The 24,071-nt window shown below is 41.1% G+C and overlaps 1 protein-coding gene and 1 long non-coding RNA gene across 3 annotated transcripts; both read right to left on the minus strand.

The window, feature by feature from the left end:
• Nucleotides 1–2,139: 2,139 nt before the first annotated feature.
• On the minus strand, nucleotides 2,140–4,107 carry CCR6 (C-C motif chemokine receptor 6). The gene is made up of 2 exons (XM_074579361.1): nucleotides 4,099–4,107; nucleotides 2,140–3,225 (listed from the first exon to the last, which is right to left on the minus strand). Exons 1-2 carry the CDS (start codon nucleotides 4,105–4,107, stop codon nucleotides 2,140–2,142), a joined length of 1,095 nt encoding a protein of 364 aa, XP_074435462.1.
• A 10,169-nt stretch (nucleotides 4,108–14,276) lies between these two features.
• Nucleotides 14,277–19,600, minus strand: LOC141740057 (uncharacterized). Of its 2 annotated transcripts, none has more exons than XR_012585868.1 (2): nucleotides 19,130–19,600; nucleotides 14,277–18,341 (listed from the first exon to the last, which is right to left on the minus strand). It is a non-coding gene; the product is annotated as an uncharacterized LOC141740057 (long non-coding RNA). The 2 variants fall into 2 exon arrangements; XR_012585867.1 differs by having other exon boundaries at nucleotides 19,115–19,600.
• Nucleotides 19,601–24,071: the final 4,471 nt, after the last annotated feature.

Genomic DNA, 24,071 nt, shown 5'->3' on the forward strand with positions numbered 1-24,071 from the left:
TGGGTTGTTCAGTGGCTGGAGGCCAATGCAGGCTGGGAGCTCTGCCCAAAAGCCTCCATGGCGCTCGGTGGGCTTCAGTCACGGACTTCCCGCCCTAGGGCACGCTCCCTCACACAGCCTCTGAGGGAGAGGCGCCATGTCATTCGGACACGAAAAATTTTGCACTGAATAAGAGAATGTTTCAAGGCAATACATGTAGCAAGAAATGCTTAGATTCGAGGGGATTTTTTTTCCTTTTCAGTTACATTTTTTATTTGTTGAGTTCTTTTCCAGAAAATCATCAGTGCTATATACAGCAAATGCATGCATCTGCATTTAGATAAGTTTGTATCCTATTCTTGCCTAAGTTGCTATTCAGTCATGATAAATACAGGCAATCTTTATCACAATCGGCATTGATATTTAAGAACCTCACACTGTATTGTAAACAAGGACGGACTGCGCCAGCCAAGTCAGTACTAGTTTCGTGTTGTGCTGTATCAGTGCCCTTCCTCAAGGGATCTTCGGCTCCAGCCAGCACTGTCCTTCTTGGCCTTTTGCATTGCCACTGAACAACGTGGTTACTGATCCGAGCTCTGTTGTCTCTTTAGCCGTGAACTTAGAAAAAACAAACCGACCAAGGTAAACAGCAAGCTGAAAATTGCATTAATTTACACATCCCACAGTGTAACATCCCACACAACAGCAAATGTGGACACCATCATGGCTTATGCTCCCTTTGCAGCAGAACTGCAGAGGACTGGTAGGTCCTTCAGCAGACTGCAAACAGTGCTGCTCCTCTCCTCTCCTCCGTCCTGCCCCTCCGCTCTCCGGCTCCTGCTCCTGTCTGCCTCCCCACCCCACCATGACTGCCACAGCGTGGTGACGCTCGCTCAGAGAGCAGAAGATCCACTGAGGATTCGCTGAAAAGTCATGGCTGGGTAAAACTAGTTGCCTTTATTATAAATATTCCTACACTCATAGTGAATCAAATGCTGACTCAGTAAAAATTCTGGCTGAATTAAGTCAGATTTTGGTTTTACTTTTAGATACAGTCCTTCATAATTTCTGAAGCTAATAAAGTAAACTTCATATATGCATATTTGTGCTAGTAAATCCATTCATGAGGAAACTTTGCTAACGGTAGCTAAATACCAAGAAATGCATACCGTTTTGTCACCGAACAAGTTCCAACAAAAAATGTTGGAATAATTGCAGTTCTGTACAGTTTGTCACCATTTAAAAAGTGGAGTGTGAATTTCAGCTAGAAAGAAAAAACTTTTCACAAAGAGATGTTCACTAGTTTATCAGCTTTGATGGATTCCAGCACCTGAATCCTATGCTAAATGAAGAGAATAATCTCTCGAGCAAAGCTCCATTCTCTGTTCAGAAGATAATCTCAAGACATGTCAGAAAACCTTTCTGTGGATATTTCAGTGTTCTCTTTAATTGATAATTTTCTTTTTTTTCTAATACCCTCTTTAGTAGACACATCACTGTTGGCTTTCACCAGCTTCAGCCTTGGTGTAAGCAACTCTTGGTAAGCAGGTGGAGTGTAGAACTAGGCAAAGATTTATGAGACCTAAGCCCAGCAATGTCAGCAGCCTTGAATCTGTTTTTTTTTTCATTTCTCTGTTTGCTTTCTTTGGCGTGCTTTGCTCAAAATGCTATCTCTTTAGGTTAGCATTGTCACAGCGTGACCTGTCTGCGACAAAAGCACAGTGGAGACCCACACTTAAGTAGGATTTCTGGGTAGAAGTAATTAACAGAAACAACATAAATGTAAGTAGAATGAAGCTGGACATCATCTGATTCATTTACTTAATACTTTGGGGATATTTCAGTAATGCAGGACAGATAAGATGCAATTTTTCCTTAGAAAACAAGGAGGGCTCCGCTGTAAACTTCTGTCTCCTGGTAATTCTAAGAGAGTGCACTTTAGAACAGCTTGGATGTTAAGAAAGATGAGTAAGATTTTAGTTTGCCACAGGACAGTGTTATTCTTTTATCCTATTTCTTTTCCTGAAAGAAGTTGGAGATTGTGGTATCTCTCTTAGAGATGCAGAGAAGCCCAAAGGACTTGCTGTCACAAGCACAGTGACATGGGTTTGGGTTGCTTGGTGAGAAGAGTCCTTCAGTAATAATGTTGTTCGAATTGTATTATATAGTAAAAGAAGATCCATTGTCAGTCAGAATTTCACTAGTCTGTCTCGAATGATAAACATCAGAGTTTATCCTTGAACTACGTTTCTTGTATTTCTTGTATCTCATGCACCATAGGTCCTTCATTATCTTCACAAAATAACTTCTGAACTTCACTCCAATAAATGCATAGAGCACAGGGTTCACGCAACAGTGTAAAAATGCTATGGCTTCAGTGGTGTATTTTACATAGGCCATTATCTTGTCACTCTCACAAGATTTGCCTGTCTTGCCCATATTTATGGCTGTCACAAGAAGAACGATATTATAAGGTACCTGGCAAACTAGGAAAACAGTTACAATTAATACAATGACACGGATTGCTTTGTTTCTTTTGGAATTCTGAGCTTGTTCTAAGGATTTCACAATGAATGTATAGCAAAAAATCATGAATATGAAAGGTATAAAAAATCCAAATCCAACTTGTAGGTACAGCAGCAGTGATTTCAGCATTGTGCTTTCAGACCTTCTGTCAAATCTGTGATCACAAATCTCTTTGGTTTCATTGATGGAGAAGCTGTAACTTTCACTGTATAGAAAAGAGGAACTAGAGATTAAAATTGATGATACCCACACAGCCAAACAAATGAGTTTACTATATGCAAGTGTTCTTGCCCTGAGTTTAAATGACTTTGTTGCCTGTACAATAGCAATGTACCGGTCCACGCTGATAAAAGCCAAAAGCAGCATTCCACAGCTGAAGTTGATTGCATAGATACCTCTGGTAATTTTGCAAATGAAATCACCGAAAATCCATTTGTCAGCAGCGTAATACACTGCCCACAGTGGAAGAGTGAGAACAAACAGTATGTCTGCTATGGCCATGTTGAAGAGGTACACATCCGTCATGGACTTGGCTCTTTCATATAAAGCAAAGGTCATCACTACGAAGATGTTACCAACTAGGCCGATGATACAAATCAACGAATACGCAACTGGCAGAAATGCTTTTGTGAAGTTCCTGACTTCCAACTTAGAACAAGGTTCGGTGATTAGGTAAGCATAGTCTGGATAATATGAATAATCTGTGATAGGAAGTTCTGTCTGTAAAAAAGAAAATCACCCATTAACACAGAGGGATTAATCTCTACTTTCTATGTAGAAGAAAGATGATAGATAACAAAGTCATACAATAGAAATATCTCAAAAATTAGTACACAAGTATTATATGGATTGCTGATTTGAAAAGAAAGTGATGTTTTCCTTATGATAACTGTAATACTTCTGTCCAATCTTTCCCGTGCCTCAGCTTCAAGCCTGTATCAAACTCATCTCAAGATAGTCCCCATCACTCTTGTTTCCTCCAACACTACAATTTTTACACTGTTTTCACCAACCACACACCCCAATTAAAAATGCATTTAACACTGCAGAGGAGACTTGTAAGAACTAGGGAATTTCATAAAATCTTAATTTAAATATGAACATGGAGATAATCTCTTTGGATGGCCCAAAGGTTTCCATCTTCTTTAAATGCATTATGCAGAAAGGATTAGTCTGCCATCACAGAAGACTCTAAAGAGTAAAAGTCTGAATTTGAAGTAGGGGTCTAGACTTCCTTTACCATCAAGGGAGGGGAACAGGCCTTTCTAGCATGTTATACATTTCACACTAACGTAGCTTGGCTGGATCAAGCCCCAAAATGATTAATTCTCTCCATTCAGCTAGACAGACAATCCAGGATGAGTAGTCTGAGACACAGTTACCTACACCACAGATGCCAAACCTATAGTTACACTAGGAGAGTGCAAACCCAACAAACAGTGTGCTTTGACAGTGAACTCTGCTGTCAGAAACATCTCTTCAGCTAATCACTCCTGAGATAGGGGCAGTTGGACCAGCAGCCCCAAAGAGCTGGGACTTCCAGATTCATTGCTTTATTGACGTACTAAGATAGTTTATCAATTAAGTACTTACAAAATTCATTTTGGCGGTACACTTCTCAGAAAGAAAAATATGTTGAGAACTTCAAAATACTTTCCCAAGGATTTCTGAAACAAAAATAAAGTAGATTGGATTGGGAAACCAGCACAAGAAATATGAGCAAGTAGAAAATCACAGTTGGAAATAAAACATTTATTTAAAGAAGAATCTCATCACTTCAACTACATCAGCAATACACAGGAGCATCTCAACAAGCCACACATCTCTGCAGCACAATGTGCAGTTGTGGGAAGTGGAAGGTTTGTATCAGTATCATAAGGGCACAATCTTACATATGGAATGTTTATTCATAGAGCTAATAAACACTATATGAGAATATGTGACTTACTTCACATTGACTTTGCACCACAAGAAATTACAGTAAATTAAATTTTACTTTCAGAAATTCTGAATGACAATGGTAATCAGTGTGTTGAGGGAAACAAGTAACTAACAGTACCTTAGTATACCCCATAACAGTAATACAGCACTTTAACTTTTTTTTCCCCCCCCCTGGCATTTTATCAGTGTGTCTCAGCACTTTTAACACCACATTTTTTTAAACACCCATTTTTAAAAAACACCCTCTTTTATTACACTGCTGAGGTAAAATAAGAGTGCCAGGATAATTGCTTCTTACAAGGTAAAGGATATTACACAAAATATGAACAGACTGAGCACTAGTGTTTTTTTGTCTTATAGACTGTGCTCTATGAAAATAATTTACTTTCTTTATCACTGGGATACCAAAGTATTTTACAAAAGGTAATTAATTAATTTGCACAACATCCTGTGGTGAGGAGGTATTATTATCTTTATTTTACAGGGAAGGAACCTAAGCACTGAGTCATTATAGTAAGTATCCACTTGAGATGTTCAGTTTGAGACACGTGTCCCCCTCTAACTTTTAAGAGTGCTTAGCCTTATGAAAGACTTCAGTTATGCAAAGGATTCAGTCCATTGACTCTGGTTGCAGCCAGGCTCAGGCTTCTGCAAATCAGACCACAGAGTCTAAAGTCACAGACAGATAAAATGGGGAACATGCCATTGGTGGCCACATGTGCAAAGCTGAGCTTAAATGACTTGTTTAACCTCACTCAGGAACCCATGGGCAGGAGATTTAGTTCCTCGGCATTCCCCTACACGAGTTCAGTCCTCCTTTCCATTAGCTGCTCTGTGAGGACAGCACATACCAGCAATGCAGTAATTGCAGGGATTGGACAACATCAGGTCCCATATTTGCTAAGGCTGCGAATGGCAGCTTCGTCTAGAGTTTCTCTGCTTTTTGTTAGTTGAGCTGTGCGTGTGTCAACTCTAAGTCTAGACAAACCAATCCTTCCTGTTTGGGAATTACCTGAATTTTGAAAAAGAAAGAGAGACAGATAATCTGTAAAAGTGGGGCAGATGCAGTCCAGATATAACTGGGAAGCTGGGGGAGGGAAAGGATTGAACGCTCTCCAAAAGCATAATGAGGATGAGACTTTCTATGACTCATGTGGGGAGGCTGGCTCATGACAGAGGGCTGCAGACGGGTAAAGACCCATAATAGATGGTGTTGATTAAGCATCACAGCTTCTCTGTCTTTTCTGCCCTTTAAACAAATCTTTAACCGCCTCTCCATCTTCCTCTGCTGACTTTTTAAAGCTGTTTTAAGAAGCTGCAAGAATGTGACGGCCTGAAAGCACTCGATCACCTGAAGAAAGCTTTAAACAATTTAAAGTGTCTCTCAGCAGTGCAAAGATGTATAAGGCAAGCAGGTAAGTTGTACAGCTCACCTGGGGTTGTAGTCCCCTAGCGCATCTTTGAGAAACTCCACCTGCTGCTTTACCCTCCTCTGACCCCATCCGGCCAGGCACGCGTGCCCTTGCTCGGTGTTTCTGTTACCCTTTGCACTTGGCTGCAACTACAGCAACTCTTCAGTTAGGTAGCACTAAAGGGGTACCTATCGAGGTTACTATTTTAGAAACTGTTATTTTATTGTTGAAAGAAAAATACCTTCCTAGGTATCTGTCATTCATACCTTTCTAGGACATACATGGTTAAAATACACAAAGAGAGCCTGACAGCATGTATTCTCTACAAAACAGTCACTCTTCATTCCACTTAGCCAAAGCCACTCTCAAACATTCATATAGGACAAGTAGAAGGAAGAAGACTGGGTGAAGGCATTTAGAAGAAAGGGAGCATGGGTGTTTCCTACAGCCTGCAAAGGAGGGCTAAGAAAGGAGATCTCAGATTAGCACTGAAGAAGGGCTGTCCAGTCCTCAGAAGATCTCAGCAGAAAGCCCGTAGGGAACAACAACTACTCATCACGGGAGAGCTGCATACTCTCCCTGATGCTACAGGAATTCACAAAGGCACCGCCAGTCACCCATTTATTCAGAAAATATCTTCCACTGTCTGGCAAAAGCTTCTTGAGGATGGCTTGTGTGAGAGTAATAGAGAAGGACTCAAACTGAAACCAGAATTGCAGAGATCAGATTTAGGACCTGATTTAAATCTCTTGAGCTGATTTCCATCTCTGAATTTGAAACAGCATTCACTGGTTATTAAGAAGATGCATTTGCTGCAAAGGAAGTTGAATCAGAACTGCTATAAACACAATTTTCTTTTCAATGTAGATCTTTCCAAAAGTCTTTCAATAGGCAACTTTATAATTTATAATCTGCCTATTTATGGATTTATTTAACATTAATGCATCTGGTAATTAAAAAAACTAAATTTCCATATACATAAGGGTGTGGGTACATGTTCTAACATTGTTTATATACTACATAGGTGCACATCTATGCATGTGCACACAAACATACTTATGTTCTGAATAATAAACATATCTGCCTTGCATTTTTTAGCTTGCTGTTTTTCCACTTTATCCAATTTGTCGTATTTCTTTTCACTGTGAAAACAATATGTGAGTACTCAAAAGTAAGACTAAACTATAATCTTAAATACAAATACATTATTTGAGTTATACAAGCAAAAGACAATGGATACAGAAAGACCTTAAGACAGCTATCTATAAGGAAAAAAATCCTCAGTACTTGGAGGGAATCAACAAGTATTTTTTAAGCATTCCCCACCAATGTAAGTACACTCCTACTTACATATTTGGTTTAATACATTCATCACACATACATACATTATAGATCACCTATTTTACGTTAGTACTTACCAATTTGAAAACTGTCTGAAGATCAGGTGAAAGAGGATGTGTGGCTCTGTTACATTCTTTTGTGGCTACCTCAAGCACATTTACCGTCAGTTTCAACAGGAGTACACTTTAATTCGAAAAACAAGAAATAACAGCATTAGTTAAAGATACAGAGTTAAATTTAAGTAATCACCACTTCCTCCTGAGAAGCAATAACAATAACCTGCTTTTTTACGTAAAGGAAAATATTTAACCTTATCTGTGCTGGAAACATGCGAGCTGGAGGCAAGCCATTTACTAACTAGTCCAGCTATGTAATGATACTAGTTTTTAAATAATCAAGCTAGCATTAAAATCATAAAAAGTAGGGTGTTAATTGTCACTGTGCTCAGAACACATCCTGAATGATGGCCTATTTTTGTAAAGGGTGCACTTAATGTCACAGAGATGAGCAGTTTAATCATTAAACATTTAAACAAGATCACTTACAGTAGAACTGCAAAACTGAGACAAGTGTTAATTAATAAATTGAATAATATCTTTTTTCTGAAGAAAAAATAATAATCTGGTAGATGTCAAGATGCACATTTTTCAAATGTTTTGCCTGAACTGCGAACACAAAATTTGCAAATGCCTGGGTAAAAAGGAAAATGCAGTAGTGTTTGCCTGTTTGGCACAAACATTTGCTGTTTGTGTGCGTGCTGGCCAGGTCTGTTGTTAAAGTTACTTGGAACTAGACATGAACATATTTCATTTTATGATTCCTGAATTTTAAAAGCTATACACGTTTCTCTTCCAGATCTTATTTTCTCATGACAACTTAGATGTTTGCATTAGCAGGAAAAACAAAACCTAGTAAAAAACCCCCTTCAGACTTCTTTTTTATTTTAGAAATTGTGTATGCGAACATTCAGTTGCAGCTTGTGATCTCATTAGAGACACCAGATGGCATTAATACAGGCAGCCTTGTAAGACATGGTCAAATTAACAGAATGCTGGACCTAAAGCAATGCAAGATGATAGAAGTCACACTTATCTTTTTTTTTCAAAACCGAGCATATCACAATAGCAGTGGCTCCCTGGCAGCTTAAGTGTGGTGCTGCTTTCCGCTAACCATACCCAGTGAAAGAAACAAAAATGCTGCACAGTGTCAAAATGCAGCTTGGTAGACTTAGAGTATCACATCCTAATGGTTCATAACCATTCAAGCAGGCACATTTCATTTTCTCGATGGCTGATTTTCATAGGACCAAGACCTTGACTTCAGCTATGACAAAGTCCCAACATATTTGCATAGAACAACACAGATATACTTAAAATCCATGAAACGTGAGCCTCATTTTTTCGTAGATGTGTGTGCGTACGTGGACACTGTGCATGCATATTTTGATTGTTACCGATGAAAAGCAGTATTCACTGTTTGATGCATACAAAGCAAAAGAAGTGTGAAATCTGTATGAATTGTGACTCAGATAGCTTCAATGGGCTCACTGTAAGATTAATTTGGTCTCCTTATTGCCCTTTGGACTAAACCATTCCCTGTCATCACAGCTCTGGGAAAGGTTATGATTAAATCCATAAAGTAGATGAGCATTTGAAATACAGTTTGGTAAAGTCCAGTTACATGGAGGAAAGAAGACGTGTGAGTTTCAGTGCAGGGACAAGAGGTAAAGATAGAAGGCCAAGAGAAACAATTGTACCAGATGACTAATATTATCTCCATTTTAAATTTCTATTGATAAATCAAACTAGCAGCTGTACTTAGAGGACCAGGGTGCATCAATGGTCAAAAGACATATTCCTGAAAGCTGCAAGGATATCAAAGAACAAATCATGAAGCAGGTGTTCTTCTCCCCAGGTGTCTGCATCTGGACATCTTCAGAAGTAGGACATGGGATTGAATGGACCTTTGGTCTGTGGGACAGTTCTTGTATTCTTAGCAGCCACCATGCTCAGTGATGCATCTTAACTGTCTGAAGCAGTCCAGATTTAGTGACTCGCAGCAGTTGCTGAAGGACACCTACGTTTTAATTGGCCTATGAAGATGAGCAAGGAGAGCTGAGCTGTTGGTCAATGTGAGAGGGCAGCACAGAGCAGGGGTGTGAGTGGGGAGGGTGCACGAGCAACAATGTGGGGGATGATACTAAAAAACTGCATGGTATTTTGGTTTTCTACTTTAAGATGTTTGGCAAGGTGCCCAGACCTTGTGAATCTTTCAAGACATCCTTAATCACAATAGTGAAGTATTTTTCACTATATTATTTATTTCATAATTCATAACAATTTCCATCATTAAAACTTCGCAAGTTTTCAGGCCACCCTTATAATCTTTGCTAAGAGAGGCTTTAACTTTTTTTAAACTACATTTTTATACTGTTTTGCTAACTCATTCTTATTTGCGTGTCAAAATGTAATAACAAAAATCATCCAACTAACTTGATCTGGGCTTAAGATGAGGCTCGTAAGATATTTTCTGGACTTTCTTGGAAAGAAAATACAATCTTCATTTTTAAATCCCCTGTCCCTCGGGTGCTGCAAGGAATAGTGCATTTTCTCTTGACAAGCTGAGGTGCATATGGTTTTTGTAATAACATAGCTATATATTGCAGCCTAGAGCTTGTTTACGGAGAAGTCACTTTCTGTCTAAATGCTGTCTGAAGCAAAACACTGATTCCTGCTCACAGAGTCTGACATTTTGAAACAGGGGCTCAAATCCTGTTAAAACCAGCAAATTCAGAGTAGGAGCACATTCTATGGTGGTAAAGGAATTTGCCAATATTTCATTGCGGGTCTTTTAAGTGCTTCTTTCTCCTAACTCTGGGACTGAAGAGATGGATCTGCGTCTTGCAAAGCAAACTTCATTACACAACGACAAACCTAGACTATGGCAGTCTTGTGAGCAGCAAATAATCAGTAATAAAAGTAGAAACTCCCTCTGTATTACAAAAATGGACGTGACTTCACATCACTAATGAAGTCCAAGATGATTGTAGTCTATATTCAAACAAGCACTACTGCTGCTACCAACAGCTTCCAGCATCTCTCTCAGACACCAACCTACTTTTGGAAAACTAACAGATTAGCCTGTGAAGCAGATAAATATTATCAACACTATTTCATGGAATGAGAGTCAGTGAAAGATAAATCAGAATTTTAATAGTTAATTAAAAGATAAACCAGAATTTTTGCTTGTCCATTACAAAAATTATTGCTCATCTTGTTCCGAATTCAGGTGTTTTCTACTTTAAATGTATCTCATGCTTTTAGTCTGCAAGATATTCAATAGTCAGCATGAATAACAGTCTTTCAGAAGGTGAAGAATTCACCATGTAGATGAATGCCAAAGTTAATACAAGGTAATTAGTCCAACTTTTACTTACCTTCTTAGCACGTTTTCTTTTGACCCAGCTACAAAGCCCAGTCAGCCTTCCTTGCAGGCGCTTTGTGCTTCACCTTCATGCTATGGCAAGTGGAAAGAGTTTTTTCTTTTTAACACAGCTATTTGAAAATCTGCAGGTTATGCAAATGAAGCCCCCACGTGTAGTTAGTTTTTGTTCGTATGTTAGAGCTCTGAAAGGAAATCTCTCGTTTAGCTAATATGGTTACTGTGGTTTCTCAAATCTCACCACATGTTAGTTTTCTGCCACCACTAATTAAGGAAAGAAAATATTGAAAGATAAGGAAAACAAAACCACCGTCTGAGTTATTCCAGAATCCAGGTTTCTTCTGGAATGAGTCAGGATGTTGGGTTTTTTTAATTCTAAAAGAAAGGCAGCACACACACCCCACACTGCTTTAATGTTCATTCGGTTAAACTTAGATCAGTCTAATCTGATTCCAAAATCTAGACATCAGCTGAGGTTCTGGTGTCTCCATCATTCTTTCAGACTACAAAATGTAAACTATACATTTACACTCAGGTTATTTATATTACCCACTTAGGTTTTTTTTAACGTTACCATCCCATAGTGTCAATACCTTTTTCCTCATTAATTCTTTCAAACTTTCCTTGTTTTGTTTGTATCTGCCTTTTCACTCTCTGTCAAACATGCTTTTTCTGGTTTTGGTATTTCTGTAGTTAGTTTTTTGTTCTCCCTATTTCTCCCTCTTCCTTTGTTCAGCTTTTCTAAATTTCTCATATCTCCATCTCTTGTTGTCTTCATAATTTCTCTCCATCATTACATTTTGTAGCACCGCTCACTTGCTTCCCCTTTGATCTTTTTTGTTCACATTTTCAGTCTCACTCCCACCTGATTCCGTCTACTCCCTCGTGTCAGGCGCAGTCCTCCTCACACATTATGAGGTGTCAGGGACTGAAATAAGTCGTTCCCAGCACTGACATCCATCCCACATTGACTGGCATCCATCAACTTTTTAATTACTTGATCACCTCTGTCAAACCAGGTAGAGAAGACAGAGCGCTCCTAAGGCCCTCTACAGGGTTTCTGACACAGGATCAAACAGGGCTCAGGAAATCAAACGGGTAAGGGTTGTAAACAGAGCACTGGGGAAGGAGAGGGACTGCATAATCAGTGTTTAGCTCTCACCCCCAGCCCAAGTCACATGGTTGCATTTGTAAAACCTCAGAATCCATCAGTTTTCTTCCACCAATGCACTCACTATTTAATTTGAAAATGGAGGGAGACTAACAAAAATTGATGGGAAACGGTTTTCGGGTTATGTGAGAAAATGTTAAAGATTCAGAGGTGATTTCTTCTCCGAATGAACGTAGAATTTCTGAAGGAGGAGCACAGTCATACTCAGAGCACTCCTCTGCTTCACTGCAGCGTCACTTCTTAGAACTAGCCAATCTCCCAGCTGGCTTGGCTTCCAGAAAGAAGCATAAAGAGCAGTAAGTGTATCCCCCCGTTGATAATCCCTGGCTTCAGAAAAGCTGGTTAAAAATATTTTATTTTCTTGGAGAAAATGTTGATGGAAACAAAAGTTTTAAACAAAAAATTGTTGGATTTTTGATGGAAGTTTTTATAGCAAAAATGCCAGTTTAGAAAAAACACCAAGATGCAGAGGCGAGTTATTATATGGTTATTTATGCTTTTATTCTCTTTTGTAGTCTGAACTTGCCAATCAGACTACATTTCCTAGCTTTGGATAGAGAAAGTAGGCAATAAGCAATGCCATTCCATGGTCTAAGGGCTCACAAAAGCCTCGACAGGAAAAGGATTGGAATTCATAAGGAACAACAACTCCCATGAGACATTAAGCCAGCATTTTCCAATTAACACATTTCAATTTTTTCATCAAAATGTTTCTGGGATAGCTAAAGGCATTCTGAAGGAAAAATCCAGTTTATTGAAATCATGCTTTTTTCCATTAAGAAACAATTTGACCATACAATTTCCTATCAGTTATACTCATTTAATTTAAGATCTTTTACCTGAATTATGTTGTATTTGGTTTGTTTCCTACTATTGCCCTTCAGCTGCTTATCTTAAAGAGATCTAAGAATCATTTCTGGTGAAAGCATCTCCCAAGGTTATGCCGGAAGAAATGAAGCTTTACAGGGATGAACAAAATGATATCACGCTTGTATTGCCAAAGGGCAACTGAAAGAAAATGCCAGGCACTCATAATCTCACTTATCTACCTTCTCTGCACGCAAGAACCTGTTATATGGACCATAAAATATGTGTTTGTTCCTGAAATCCCAAGGAAGAAAGTATAACATGAGTCCCAGTCCCCTATTCTCCACCGCCTGCGCAATGCTCTGCACACAGCTGTGCACCACCCAGGTGTTTTCTTTTCCTCAGTGGGAAGGGGTTATTTTCATTGTAGATGTCCTTCCTGAGGCCGTGGAGGAGGAAAGTGGCTTCATTCCTCTATTTCCCGTGCCCAGTGAAGATTTGTGTATCAGAAGTAGCTATTGTAACGGTTTTTGATCCCATCTGGGCCAATGCATCCATGAAACCAAGCCCATGTTACTGCAATACTTACAGAATCCATCATTATGAGACCAAGCTTAACACAGCAGCTACATTGAAAGGCTTAAAGTGGATCTATTTTTTTTTTTTAAATGAAATGTATCACTACAAAGAAGACAAAATATTGCAATATATTTCCAAATAACTGCTGCCTTCTGAAGTAAATGGTCCCCTAGAAGAAAGTTCTGCTGAATTGCCTGCCAATGTATGACTAGTTTACATTAAGCTGTAGAGGAAAAGTGAGTTTCCGTATCAGAAATGCTGCAAACACAAGGTGAAGAGACAGAGTTAAATATGCAGTCGCTGACATAATTTCTGTGTTTTTGATGCTGTAGTCAGACCATACAAAAAACGTTGTGGTAACGTTTTTTTTTCAGTCACTCACTCTCTGTTTCGTGTCTCATTGAAATAACTACCAAAGTAGTTTCTCAAAGCCTGTCATCAGTCTGTACTCCCAAGCACTGACGTTTCAACCTGAGTGTGTTGAATTTATTGACCTGATTTCTTTTTAGAGTTGTAGTTTCTTTATATGACTGTTTTTACAAGAGACCCACACCATGGAATGCCCCAGTCACCTCTCTTTCCACAGCAGTGGCCTTCATGGCCTGACTAAGAGCTAAAAGACAGAGTTTCACAGGTGCTTATATAACTAATGATGCAATTGGTTGTTTAGTATGGAAATTTTAAGGCTTCTGGGATCCTGTCTCCCACCTAAAACCACAAATGATGAAATGGAAGAATGAAATTTGAAATTGTGTCTGCACAATATACAGTCCCTGCGTTGTCTGGATGTAGCTCAAAGATTTCTTACCTCCTGTGTGGACCAAGATGCAGCGTGTGAGTTTCAGCTCATGGACTGATTTTCCCAATTGTAAAGACATATTGGAGGGGTTGGCTGTCCACTTCAATGAGAGAATGACTCCCCCATTTTACTTCTACACCATAGTGCAGGCTGTAACCACTAACCACATCAATGACCTGAGGCAATGTCGTGATTTGGGCCAGACTGGCCACTGAAACGAACAACAGATGCTCTCCCCAACCTCTTCATTCAGGGACAGAAGGATGAGAGAGTAAGAGACTTATGAGTTTTTTAAAAATTAACTACTTTAATGAAAAATTAATAGTAACATAATGATAATATAATAATATAAAAAATAATATAATGAAATATATACGATATATACAAAACCAGTATCGAGCTCACAGGATGACGATCACATCACTGGCAGGCACTGGGAAAGGCCCAGATGACTCAGCAGTGGACGGGAGCTGAACTCAGGGACCGGATCCAGGAACACACGGATCGGGATCAAAGGCAGACGAAGAGACAAAGTCCTCCTCAGACATCAGCCATTGAAGAAAGAGGGCTGACCCTCTGATCCCTCAGCTCTTATACTGAGCATGACGCAGATGGGATGGAATACCCTGTTGGTCAGTTTTGGGTCACCTGTCTTGTCTGCTCCTCCCCATAGGTGCAACCCCGCTACGCTTTTCCGCTTCTGACCCTCCAATGGGGCAAATAACAAAGTTAACTGACCTTGGCTGTTATAGCACTAAGTATAAGCAGGAGTCCCTCTGCATACCATTCCTTGGTATGTGTTACAAACATCGGATCTTATCACTCTGGAAGCGAACTACTGTCTGAAAAATACACTGTTAATTTCAGAGAGTTCAGTTAGTTAGAAGAGACTTAGCTGAAAAGTAAAATTTCTGAACAGAAAGTTAGTTCTGTTTTACTTCAAAACAGAACAGGCAACCCCTTATTCCATACCATTTGTGTCATGCTCAGATCACTATTACTTTTTTAATCTTCAAATATATACATACACACATACATATACAGATCACTAATTTATGATTTATCTTTATAAACAAAAGTTCATTAAGTTCATTTAGTTCATAATTGCAGGATTTCTTCTATCATAGCAGACTCTCAGGGCAGCAAAGATAGTATGAAATTCATCGTGGTTCACGCCCACAGGTAGCAAGTCCACCTCAAAGACTGCTGGACGCCACTTGATGCAGCTAGCTCAGGTTTCATCACCATTACGTTATCCTGAAAAACACTTATTGAAGACTGTTAGTATTATGTAGCAATTAACATCATACTGCTCAAAATTGAGTATTCTCACCCAGAGTTAAATTTCCTTGAGGTACACATTGAACTTCTCCATTCTTCTGCATCACCCACCAAGTACATCCAGGTCCTTGAACAAAAGCAATCCCATGAATGGGTTTGCCTTTGCCCAAAGTAGGAAAAACCCAAGCAGTTTTCCCCAACATATTCCTTTCATGCACAACAGGGGCTTTATCCCCTTCTACAATATGTAAAACATCTGATTGAGTAGGACCAGCTTGACTGAAGGATCTCCTGGTGTTAACTAACCACGTAGCTTGTGCTAAATGCTTGTACCAATTTTTAAAGGTTCCACCCTGCATTGCTTTCAGGGTAGTTTTTAATAGTCCATTGTATTGTTCGATTTTGCCAGAATTTGGTGCATGATAGGGGATATGATATATTCATTCAATGACATGTTCTTTGGCCTGATTACTTATAAAACTTCCTTACTTTAAAACCAGATTGTTTTTAAAATGAGTCCCATCATTGTCCGACTCAGTTCTTTCTGGAGGGCAATGTTGCCACAAGGCTTGCTTTTCAAGGCCCAGGATAGTATTCTGGGTGGTGGCAAGGGGCATGGCATAGGTTTCTAACCATCCAGTGCTTGCTTCCAGCGTTGTAAGCACATTGCGCTTACCCTAGTGGATTTAATGGAGTGTGATATAGTCAATTTGTCAGGCCTCCCCATACTTATATTCAGCCATTGCCCCCATACTACAAAGGTTTTAATCAGTTAGTTGCTTGATTTTGTCATATGTTTCACAATCATAGATAACCGGTGCAATAGCATCCATGGTTAAATCCACCCCTCAGTCACAAGCCCATTTATATGTTTCATCCCTTCCTTGATGACCTGACGTGTCATGGGCCCACCGAACTAAAAATAGTCCACCTTTATGTTCCCAGTCCAAATATGTCTGGAAAATCTTAGCAGCCTGACCCACTTGTTGATGTTCCTCAGTGGCCCGACTAATGCGTACATGGACATCTACATGACAAACCTTTATGACTAGTCCCTAGACAGTCATCAATATCTTACTGCAATTTAGCAGCCCAGATGGGTTTACCTCTGCGCTGCCAGTTGCTCTGCTTCCGCTGCTTTAACCATCCCCACAGAGCATTTGCCACCATCCATGAGTCAGTATAGAGATAGAGTATTGGCCACTTTTCTCATTCAGCAGTGTCTAAAGGCAGCTGGATGGCTTTTACCTCTGCAAGTTGACTCGATTCATCTTCTCCTTCAGCTGCTTCTGTGACTCATCGTGTACGACTCCATACAGCAGCTTTCCACCTTTGATGGTTTCCTACAATATGACAAGATCCATCAGTGAACAGAGCACACTGTTTCTCATTGTCTGAGAGTTCATTCTACGGTGTGTCTTCTTCAGCACATGTCACCACCTCTTCTGGTGGCATTCTGAAGTCTTTGCCTTCAGGCCAGTTTGTGATTACTTCTACGATTCCTGGATGATTGGGGTTTCCTATTTGAGCTCGCTGTGTGATTGATGCAACCCACTTACTCCAGGTAGCATTGGTGGCATGATGAGTAGAAGGAACTTTACCCTTGAACTGCCCAGTACTGGTAATCTGGGCACCAGGAGGAGCTGTGCACACTGGACCAGAGAATCGCTCACTGTAGACCAGAGCAGCCATCCTCCTGGAAAAATTCTTTCTTCTCTCTGTTTTACCTTGCATCTCATGTACTTGTGCTTGTAGGGCCAAGGTAGGTTGTCCATCCCACTTCCTCATGTCCTCTCCATAGTCGCAGAGGCAAAACCACGGGATATCTCATAGCATGTTCTGTTTCTCATGAGCTGGTCGTGTAGGAGGTTGTCTTCTCCTAATGGCTGCAATATGGATCCATGCAGGGGGAGAGGGATCTTTCCTCCATCTTGGACAGTTTATCAAACAGTTTATCAAACGACTTATCAAACAGTTTCTAATTTTTCTTAGCCATTTTCTCAATCATTTTCTCATTTTGCTCATCCATTTTCTTGGTTTTCTCAGCCAGTTTTTCCACAGCTGCCCCAGTGAAGGGATGAGAAAGATTGTCTCCATACTGTTGTACTCTGTTAGCCACTTCATTTACAGTTGGTGCATTGCCATCAGATGCTCCCCAGACCATTGTTGACAATGTGTGGAAATACACTGATGGAGCGCTCTGCAGAAACTTCCACAACATAGGTGATTTGCATGGCATTTCATCAGGGTCTACATTCACTTGTAGAAAAAGTGAAAAAAATCTCCTCTCGCACAGCCAGTTCTCTCAGGTACTTAATAAATACCTTTCTCCATGGTGGTCCATTTGCTCAGATGGCATTTGATATCATCCTTAAAGGGATACCTGCCCTTCACAGCTGATATGAGACACCTCCAAAGTGTTTGACTTTCTCCCAATTCCTTTATTGATACCTCCACCTCTGGCCAGCTTTCCCAACTGCCTAGATTCTCTACCTCCAAAGTCTACAGTATTGGCCCCATTACCCCAGCACCTGAGCAACCAGGAGATAAGTGTCTCACCTTCGTGACTGCTAAAGTCCTTTCTCATATTTCGCAAGTCCTTCATAGAGAAGGATTTAATGATTACCTCTGTGTCTGATTCCTTCTACTGCTTTGACGCTGCCTGAGAAGGACTGTCTCCCTGATCTGCTTAAGAAGGACCCTTTCCTTTGTCCGTTTTAGAAGGACCCTCTCCTGGATCTTCATCAGAAGAACTCTCTCCCATATTGTCTGGTTTAAGCTGATCTTTGTTGTAAGGGGCAGGGGAACAAGCTGACCTTCTTTTCTGCTTCCTGGTCACCAGGGCAACTTGTACTGATTCTGTTGGAGTTTGAGTAGCGGCAGTACTTGTTGTTGGAGCAGCTGGAGTAGTGATGGTGGTCAGTAGTTGAATAGCGGCAGTGGTCATTGTCAAGGCTGGAGTGGCTTGTGTCAGTACAGGCTGCGGAGTAGCTCATGGTATTTGAGTAGCAGCAGTGTATGTCATACACTTACTTCTGCAGTAAAGTTTAATATAAAACTACACCTGCAACACATTCAGGATAATCAACAATAAAATCACAATGTTGGGAAAGTAATAATCATTTCTGAAATCCCCTAGCTCTGGTGGTGTCAATTTGGCATTAAAGGGAAAAGTAAACTTTCCCAAGGTAAAATCGAAAGTGTAAGTAGCAATAGAATCCATTACGTGATACCCGAGATATGGAGGTAAAACCATTATCCAATTTATCGTATTATAGATCTGCATCAAAAACCACAGCAGGATAGCACATTTAAACCACCGCATAGAAACACAAAGAACAAATAAACTATACAACACGTTCGGCAGGTTAAGCAGCATTGCATCAACTAGCTTTAAACAAAGCCATCTAAAGGCATGATACAACATTTTGCTTATGAATGACATGATGTGAGCTGTCGTTTTTAATTTCCAAGCCCTTAAGACTCTCATAGAAAAAATCCAATACTCTCTCAACCGAGCAAGCTGGAATTCGAACTATTCAGGCAATCTGTCAGAGCCTGGTCGGGATCACATTGGGCGCCTATAAACGTATCGTGGTTTGGGCCGGACTGGCCACTGAAACAAATGACAGATGCTCTCCTCAACCTCTCCCTTCAGGGACAGAAGGATGAGAGAGTAAGAGACTTATGAGTTTTAAAAGAAACTACTTTAACGAGATATTATTAATAATAAAATAATAATATTAAATGATAAAAATATTAATGATAAAATAATAAAATGAAAATACAATAATATAAAAAAATAAAATAATAAAATATATACAATATATACAGAACCAGTATCGAGCTCACAGGATGACGATCACATCACTGGCAGGCACTGGGAAAGGCCCAGATGACTCAGCGGTGGACGGGAGCTGAACTCAGGGACCGGATCCAGGAACACACGGATCGGGATCAAAGGCAGACGAAGAGACAAAGTCCTCCTCAGACATCAGCCATTGAAGAAAGAGGGCTGACCCTCTGATCCCTCAGCTCTTATACTGAGCATGACGCAGATGGGATGGAATACCCTGTTGGTCAGTTTTGGGTCACCTGTCTTGTCTGCTCCTCCCCATAGGTGCAACCCCGCTACGCTTTTCCGCTTCTGACCCTCCAATGGGGCAAATAACAAAGTTAACTGACCTTGGCTGTTATAGCACTAAGTATAAGCAGGAGTCCCTCTGCATACCATTCCTTGGTATGTGTTACAAACATCGGATCTTATCACTCTGGAAGCGAACTACTGTCTGAAAAATACACTGTTAATTTCAGAGAGTTCAGTTAGTTAGAAGAGACTTAGCTGAAAAGCAAAATTTCTGAACAGAAAGTTAACTCTGTTTTATCTGAAACCAGGACAGGCAACCCAGTGAAAAAATCCCACAAGAGATTGCTCTGCAAGGAGGAAAATCTCCCTCCAGGTCTTTTCTGCACAACAGGAATTATTGTTCCTGAAGAGTCACCACTGAGGTGCCACTTGTGCAGACTGATGTAGGAAGGAAGCTGTGTCGTAATCACGGATCCTCTCTATGGTCAGATGTGGATCAGTGAGTTAATCAAGCACATGCTTAAATCATTCTGTTTTTAATAACCTTTAAAGTATTGGGCACTCAACTCTTACTGCAGTCAACAGAAGCTTGGTACCTCAGTCTCTTTAGAGACTTGCGCATACCATGAATTTCCATGTGGTTTAGGAGGGAAAGTAAACGCACTTTGGGGTGCTGTGCCAGGCAGATGGGAGGGAGAGCAGTTGCTGACAGAGGATCCTCTGCTGTGAACAGATAACACAGCTCTCCGAGTTCATATTGCAGCAGATAGTTCACCTTTCACTTCCCTTCTAAGAGTGGGCAACTGCTGCTATCATTTCATCTCTAGGTCTTCATGCAAGCAGTCACTTGCAGGTGGTTAGTGCTTTGATAAAACTGATTTTTCCACTGTGATTATAGAGGTGGTAAAAAAAAAGAAAAAAAAAAAAAAAAAAAAAAACCATTACTGATTGTTTCCTCACAGGACCAGCAACTGCTTTTCATTAATTCTGTGCTGCACAGAGACTGCAAGCATGCTCTTACCTCCCATTCCTGACAGATGATGGGTTTGTTTCCATAAATATAATCTGGCCTGTACTAAGACAGGCACCTGATAAGTCGGTGGGGCAGGTATGTTGGAGAACCATGTAGCACAGCTACATCTACTGAAATGATACTATAGGGCGACATGCTGGAATAGTGAAGAAGAGCAGATGATTAGCCCAGATATCCAGGTACAACTCTCTTGCCAGGTAGCACCGGTAGCACAAAGGGCCAGATTCATTTATGTAGGCATGCATTGATTTGAACTTGGAGCTAGAAAACCAGAAACTTGGTTACGGCTCTTGGCCTTGGCAAGGAAACTTCTCCATCTGCAGCAAGTCCAAGACTTTTTAACAGGTCTCTCAGTATATCGTCCTGACCCAGTGCAAATCTATGCCAGATAGCTCAAGTGCCATACGCAGTACAGCCCCAAAGGATCCATTTGTCTTGCTCCAAGTTAGACTGGTTTTGATGCCTGCCTGGGCACCTTACTCATCTCTTCATCTTATTGCGTTGTGCAGCACAGACATGTTCTAAAGGGGAAAAGCACGGGTGTCTGTGAGAACACACTTGAGAAAGCAGACAACTGATAGCTGCCCATGCTCCCTCATCCCCAGGATGCTTTGGTTGCCTCCACCGTTGAGTTTTGTGAAAGTGTGCTAGTATTAACCACTTCCTGCTTCACTGCAGCTTCCTCACACTTTGTTGACCCGGGTTGGCAGACATCTAAATTTGCACTGGTCCATCACTTATCCCCAGTGGGCTGTCACTACGCTGAAGCTTCAGCATCTATCCCAGGAATCACCACCTAGACACTGGCATAGTGTGTTTGGAGTCAGGATCACACCTCAGCTGGGAATATTTGGGCCAGCAGTCTTGTTCTTTCTCTACTTCACAGGCACAATACTCCTTTTCCTATTTTGAAGCTCAGTTTCTCCCAAAATACCTCTGACCATTGCTAGCCGAAATGCTGAAATGAGACCTGGCCCAGACAGTCATTTCCTTCTATCTGCTAGCAGTTGTCAAGGCAGAGATGCGGCCTTTTGTCCGTTCGTCTCAAGCATATCTGCTCCCTGTTCAGTCCCGAGTGCCAGGACTAAGTGCCCTAACTCTCAAGGCACACACCGCAAGAAACATTTAGCAGACTATCTTTTAGTGTCAAATATACAAAACCAGAATCCAAAACTGTAATTGGTTTCTCAAAGCAATGTTAATTATGTGATGTTTGTGTAATCCGTTCCTTGACTTCTCAAATTTACAAAAATTTTGCTGCAATTTCCCCCGTAATTTTGTATCATAAACACCACGCCTCATCTGTGTCAGAGAAAGGGGTGGACTCCAACCAGCTGAGCTCAGCCAGAAGGTTCCTGGAAGTCCTGAAGTGATAATGTGGGGACACTTAAAAAACTTAATCCAAACAAATACACCAAAGAGCTTGCACTGTGATGCCTCACTTAGTGGTATTTCTGAAGGGTAACTATGAAAGGAGCTACACCGTAATTACTAGATTCGTGTCCTCTGTTACTGAGATGCTACTGCCTGATAACTGTGAGCTACACCTCAGAATTCAGAAGTTCCCCCAGCTCTACAGAAGTGGAACCGGTGTCAGGATTAATGACTCAAAGAAAAATTTCTTGTTATGGTATGCTATTGCAATGCTAACTTATCTCCTTGCGGGTTCCTCATCAGCTGAACCACCTGTGAAGTTTCAATACGCAGGTAGAAACTTCTCAGTGCAAGGTGGTGGTAGGTACGGGAAAGGCTGAACTTCAGAACCTACCCTGCCAGATGTGCTACCCAGCCTGTGAAGGGTGAGGAGGAGGCCATGCTAACAGCTGGAGAGAAGCCCTCAAGCACGTAATGTAGATCCCGCCTGGTTAAGCGAAATGGAGGGTAAGCGTGAGGCCATTCCAGCCTGAGACAAAAGGTGTGTGGGAAAAGCTAGTATTTTTGCAGTTCTCTGTGGAGGATTTTTTATGACTTTGAACTAACTTTTGTTTACAGTAATTTTCCTTTTCCGTCACAGCTGAGTGCAATGAAGACTGTAAAAGGCAAGACAGAATGTTAGACTGGAAGACTTTTAGAAGCAACAGGAGAGTTGTGGTTAAAAGTTATTTTGAGCTCCTACTGTGGAAGATGCCCCCTCACTGAAGGCACCACAAGGTTTTATTCTTAAAAGGTCCCCTCTAATCATATGTTAAATACAAAGCTGCTATTTGAATAAAGAAGAAAGAAGCTTTGAGAGAGTTCTATTTCCTATAAGCCACGTACTAAGGGTGCTCAGACGATTTTTGATGAAGTTGAAATCTCATTATTCTAGTCTTCGGAAAAGACTAGAATCAGACTTGTTTCTTTTAATAGTCATAATTGCAGACATTGCTCACTACCTACAGCTTTATCTTCTTACATCTGAGGTGGTAACATCCTGCGTTACACATCTTTCATCTTCTCTCTTTCTGCTGTCCTGCAAGGCCCAGGGTGATTTTCCGCCTGTGTTAGAGTACCTTAGCATTCAACTCAGGTTGCGGCGTTGAAGCTCTTGTACACAGCAGCTTCTTTCTGGGATAGCTGCCAGCCTGCTCTCTCAAGGTGGATCTCTTCTGTCCCTATCCCACCCAAATGCTTTGAACTTCAGACTAGAGTCTGAAGCACTGCCCCGCACTAGGGCTTCTAAGCACATCTCTGGGGTGCCCAGCTCTGCTTAGCAGCCCCTCCTGAACGTTTAACCCCTCAGTCTGCCCAGTTCCTGTGTCATCTCCTGCCCCACAACAGCTTCAATGCACCAACAAAAGTGCAGGCCTCCACTGTTGAACTCTTCAGGAACTATGTAGTGTTCTTAGGGGAAAATCAAATTTTCTGCTAGAACTGAAGGCAATTCAAGGGTTTTCTTTCAGGACCCTGAGAAGACCAGTAGATATATTAGTCAGGCCTCCGCCCCACATACAGAAGTATGTTGAACCATCTTTACTCCAATCAAGAGCTTGTTGTCTCTCTCGTTCTTCTCTCCATATTGCTCTAAAGGCTAGAATCATCATCAGGGTGGATTTCGTTTCCTTCTGAGAAATAGCGTTGCTATCTCCTCAGTCCTATCCCAGGCTGAAACAGCTGCAAACCATCCCACTTTCAGCAGAGAGTCGTTGAGTTGAAATGACAGGCCATTGTCCTGGGTCAGAGAGGAAAAGGATAACTGGACCAGCGTGGGAGGAAATCCACACGGGCACTAGTGGTGCTCGGGAAGGTAATGAACTTCATGAGCTGCACGGTCTGACAAACTGCCAGCTTGCAGCAGGTCCATCCAGCCACATTTTACAGTTGAGGACTTGGCACACAGAAACATTAAGCAGCTTATCCAGAGTCACCCGTGAAGCCTGTGGAAGACCTGTGAACATACTTTGGGAGATGCAGGTCTGTGCCATAAGGGCTAGATGGCCCTTCCTTGGACCGTGTTCAGGGAAAAGTAATTTCTTCTGGTGCTGGGAGCAGAGGTGGCTGGTGGGAGCACAGCTGCATCAGTTGGGTTTGTGGTGTCACTCTGCAGAAACCAGGTGCAACTGGGAGCTGAGGAGGGGATGGGATGAGCAGGGGCAATGCAGGGACAGCAACAGAGGGGGAAGGATCGAGTCGGAGGCACAAGGGAATAAAGGCAACAAAAGAGGCAAGGAAAGTTAGAAAGGAAACCAAAGAGG

Source organism: Larus michahellis, chromosome 3 (assembly GCF_964199755.1).
Source record: "Larus michahellis chromosome 3, bLarMic1.1, whole genome shotgun sequence".
NCBI classification, from domain to species: Eukaryota; Metazoa; Chordata; class Aves; order Charadriiformes; family Laridae; genus Larus; species Larus michahellis.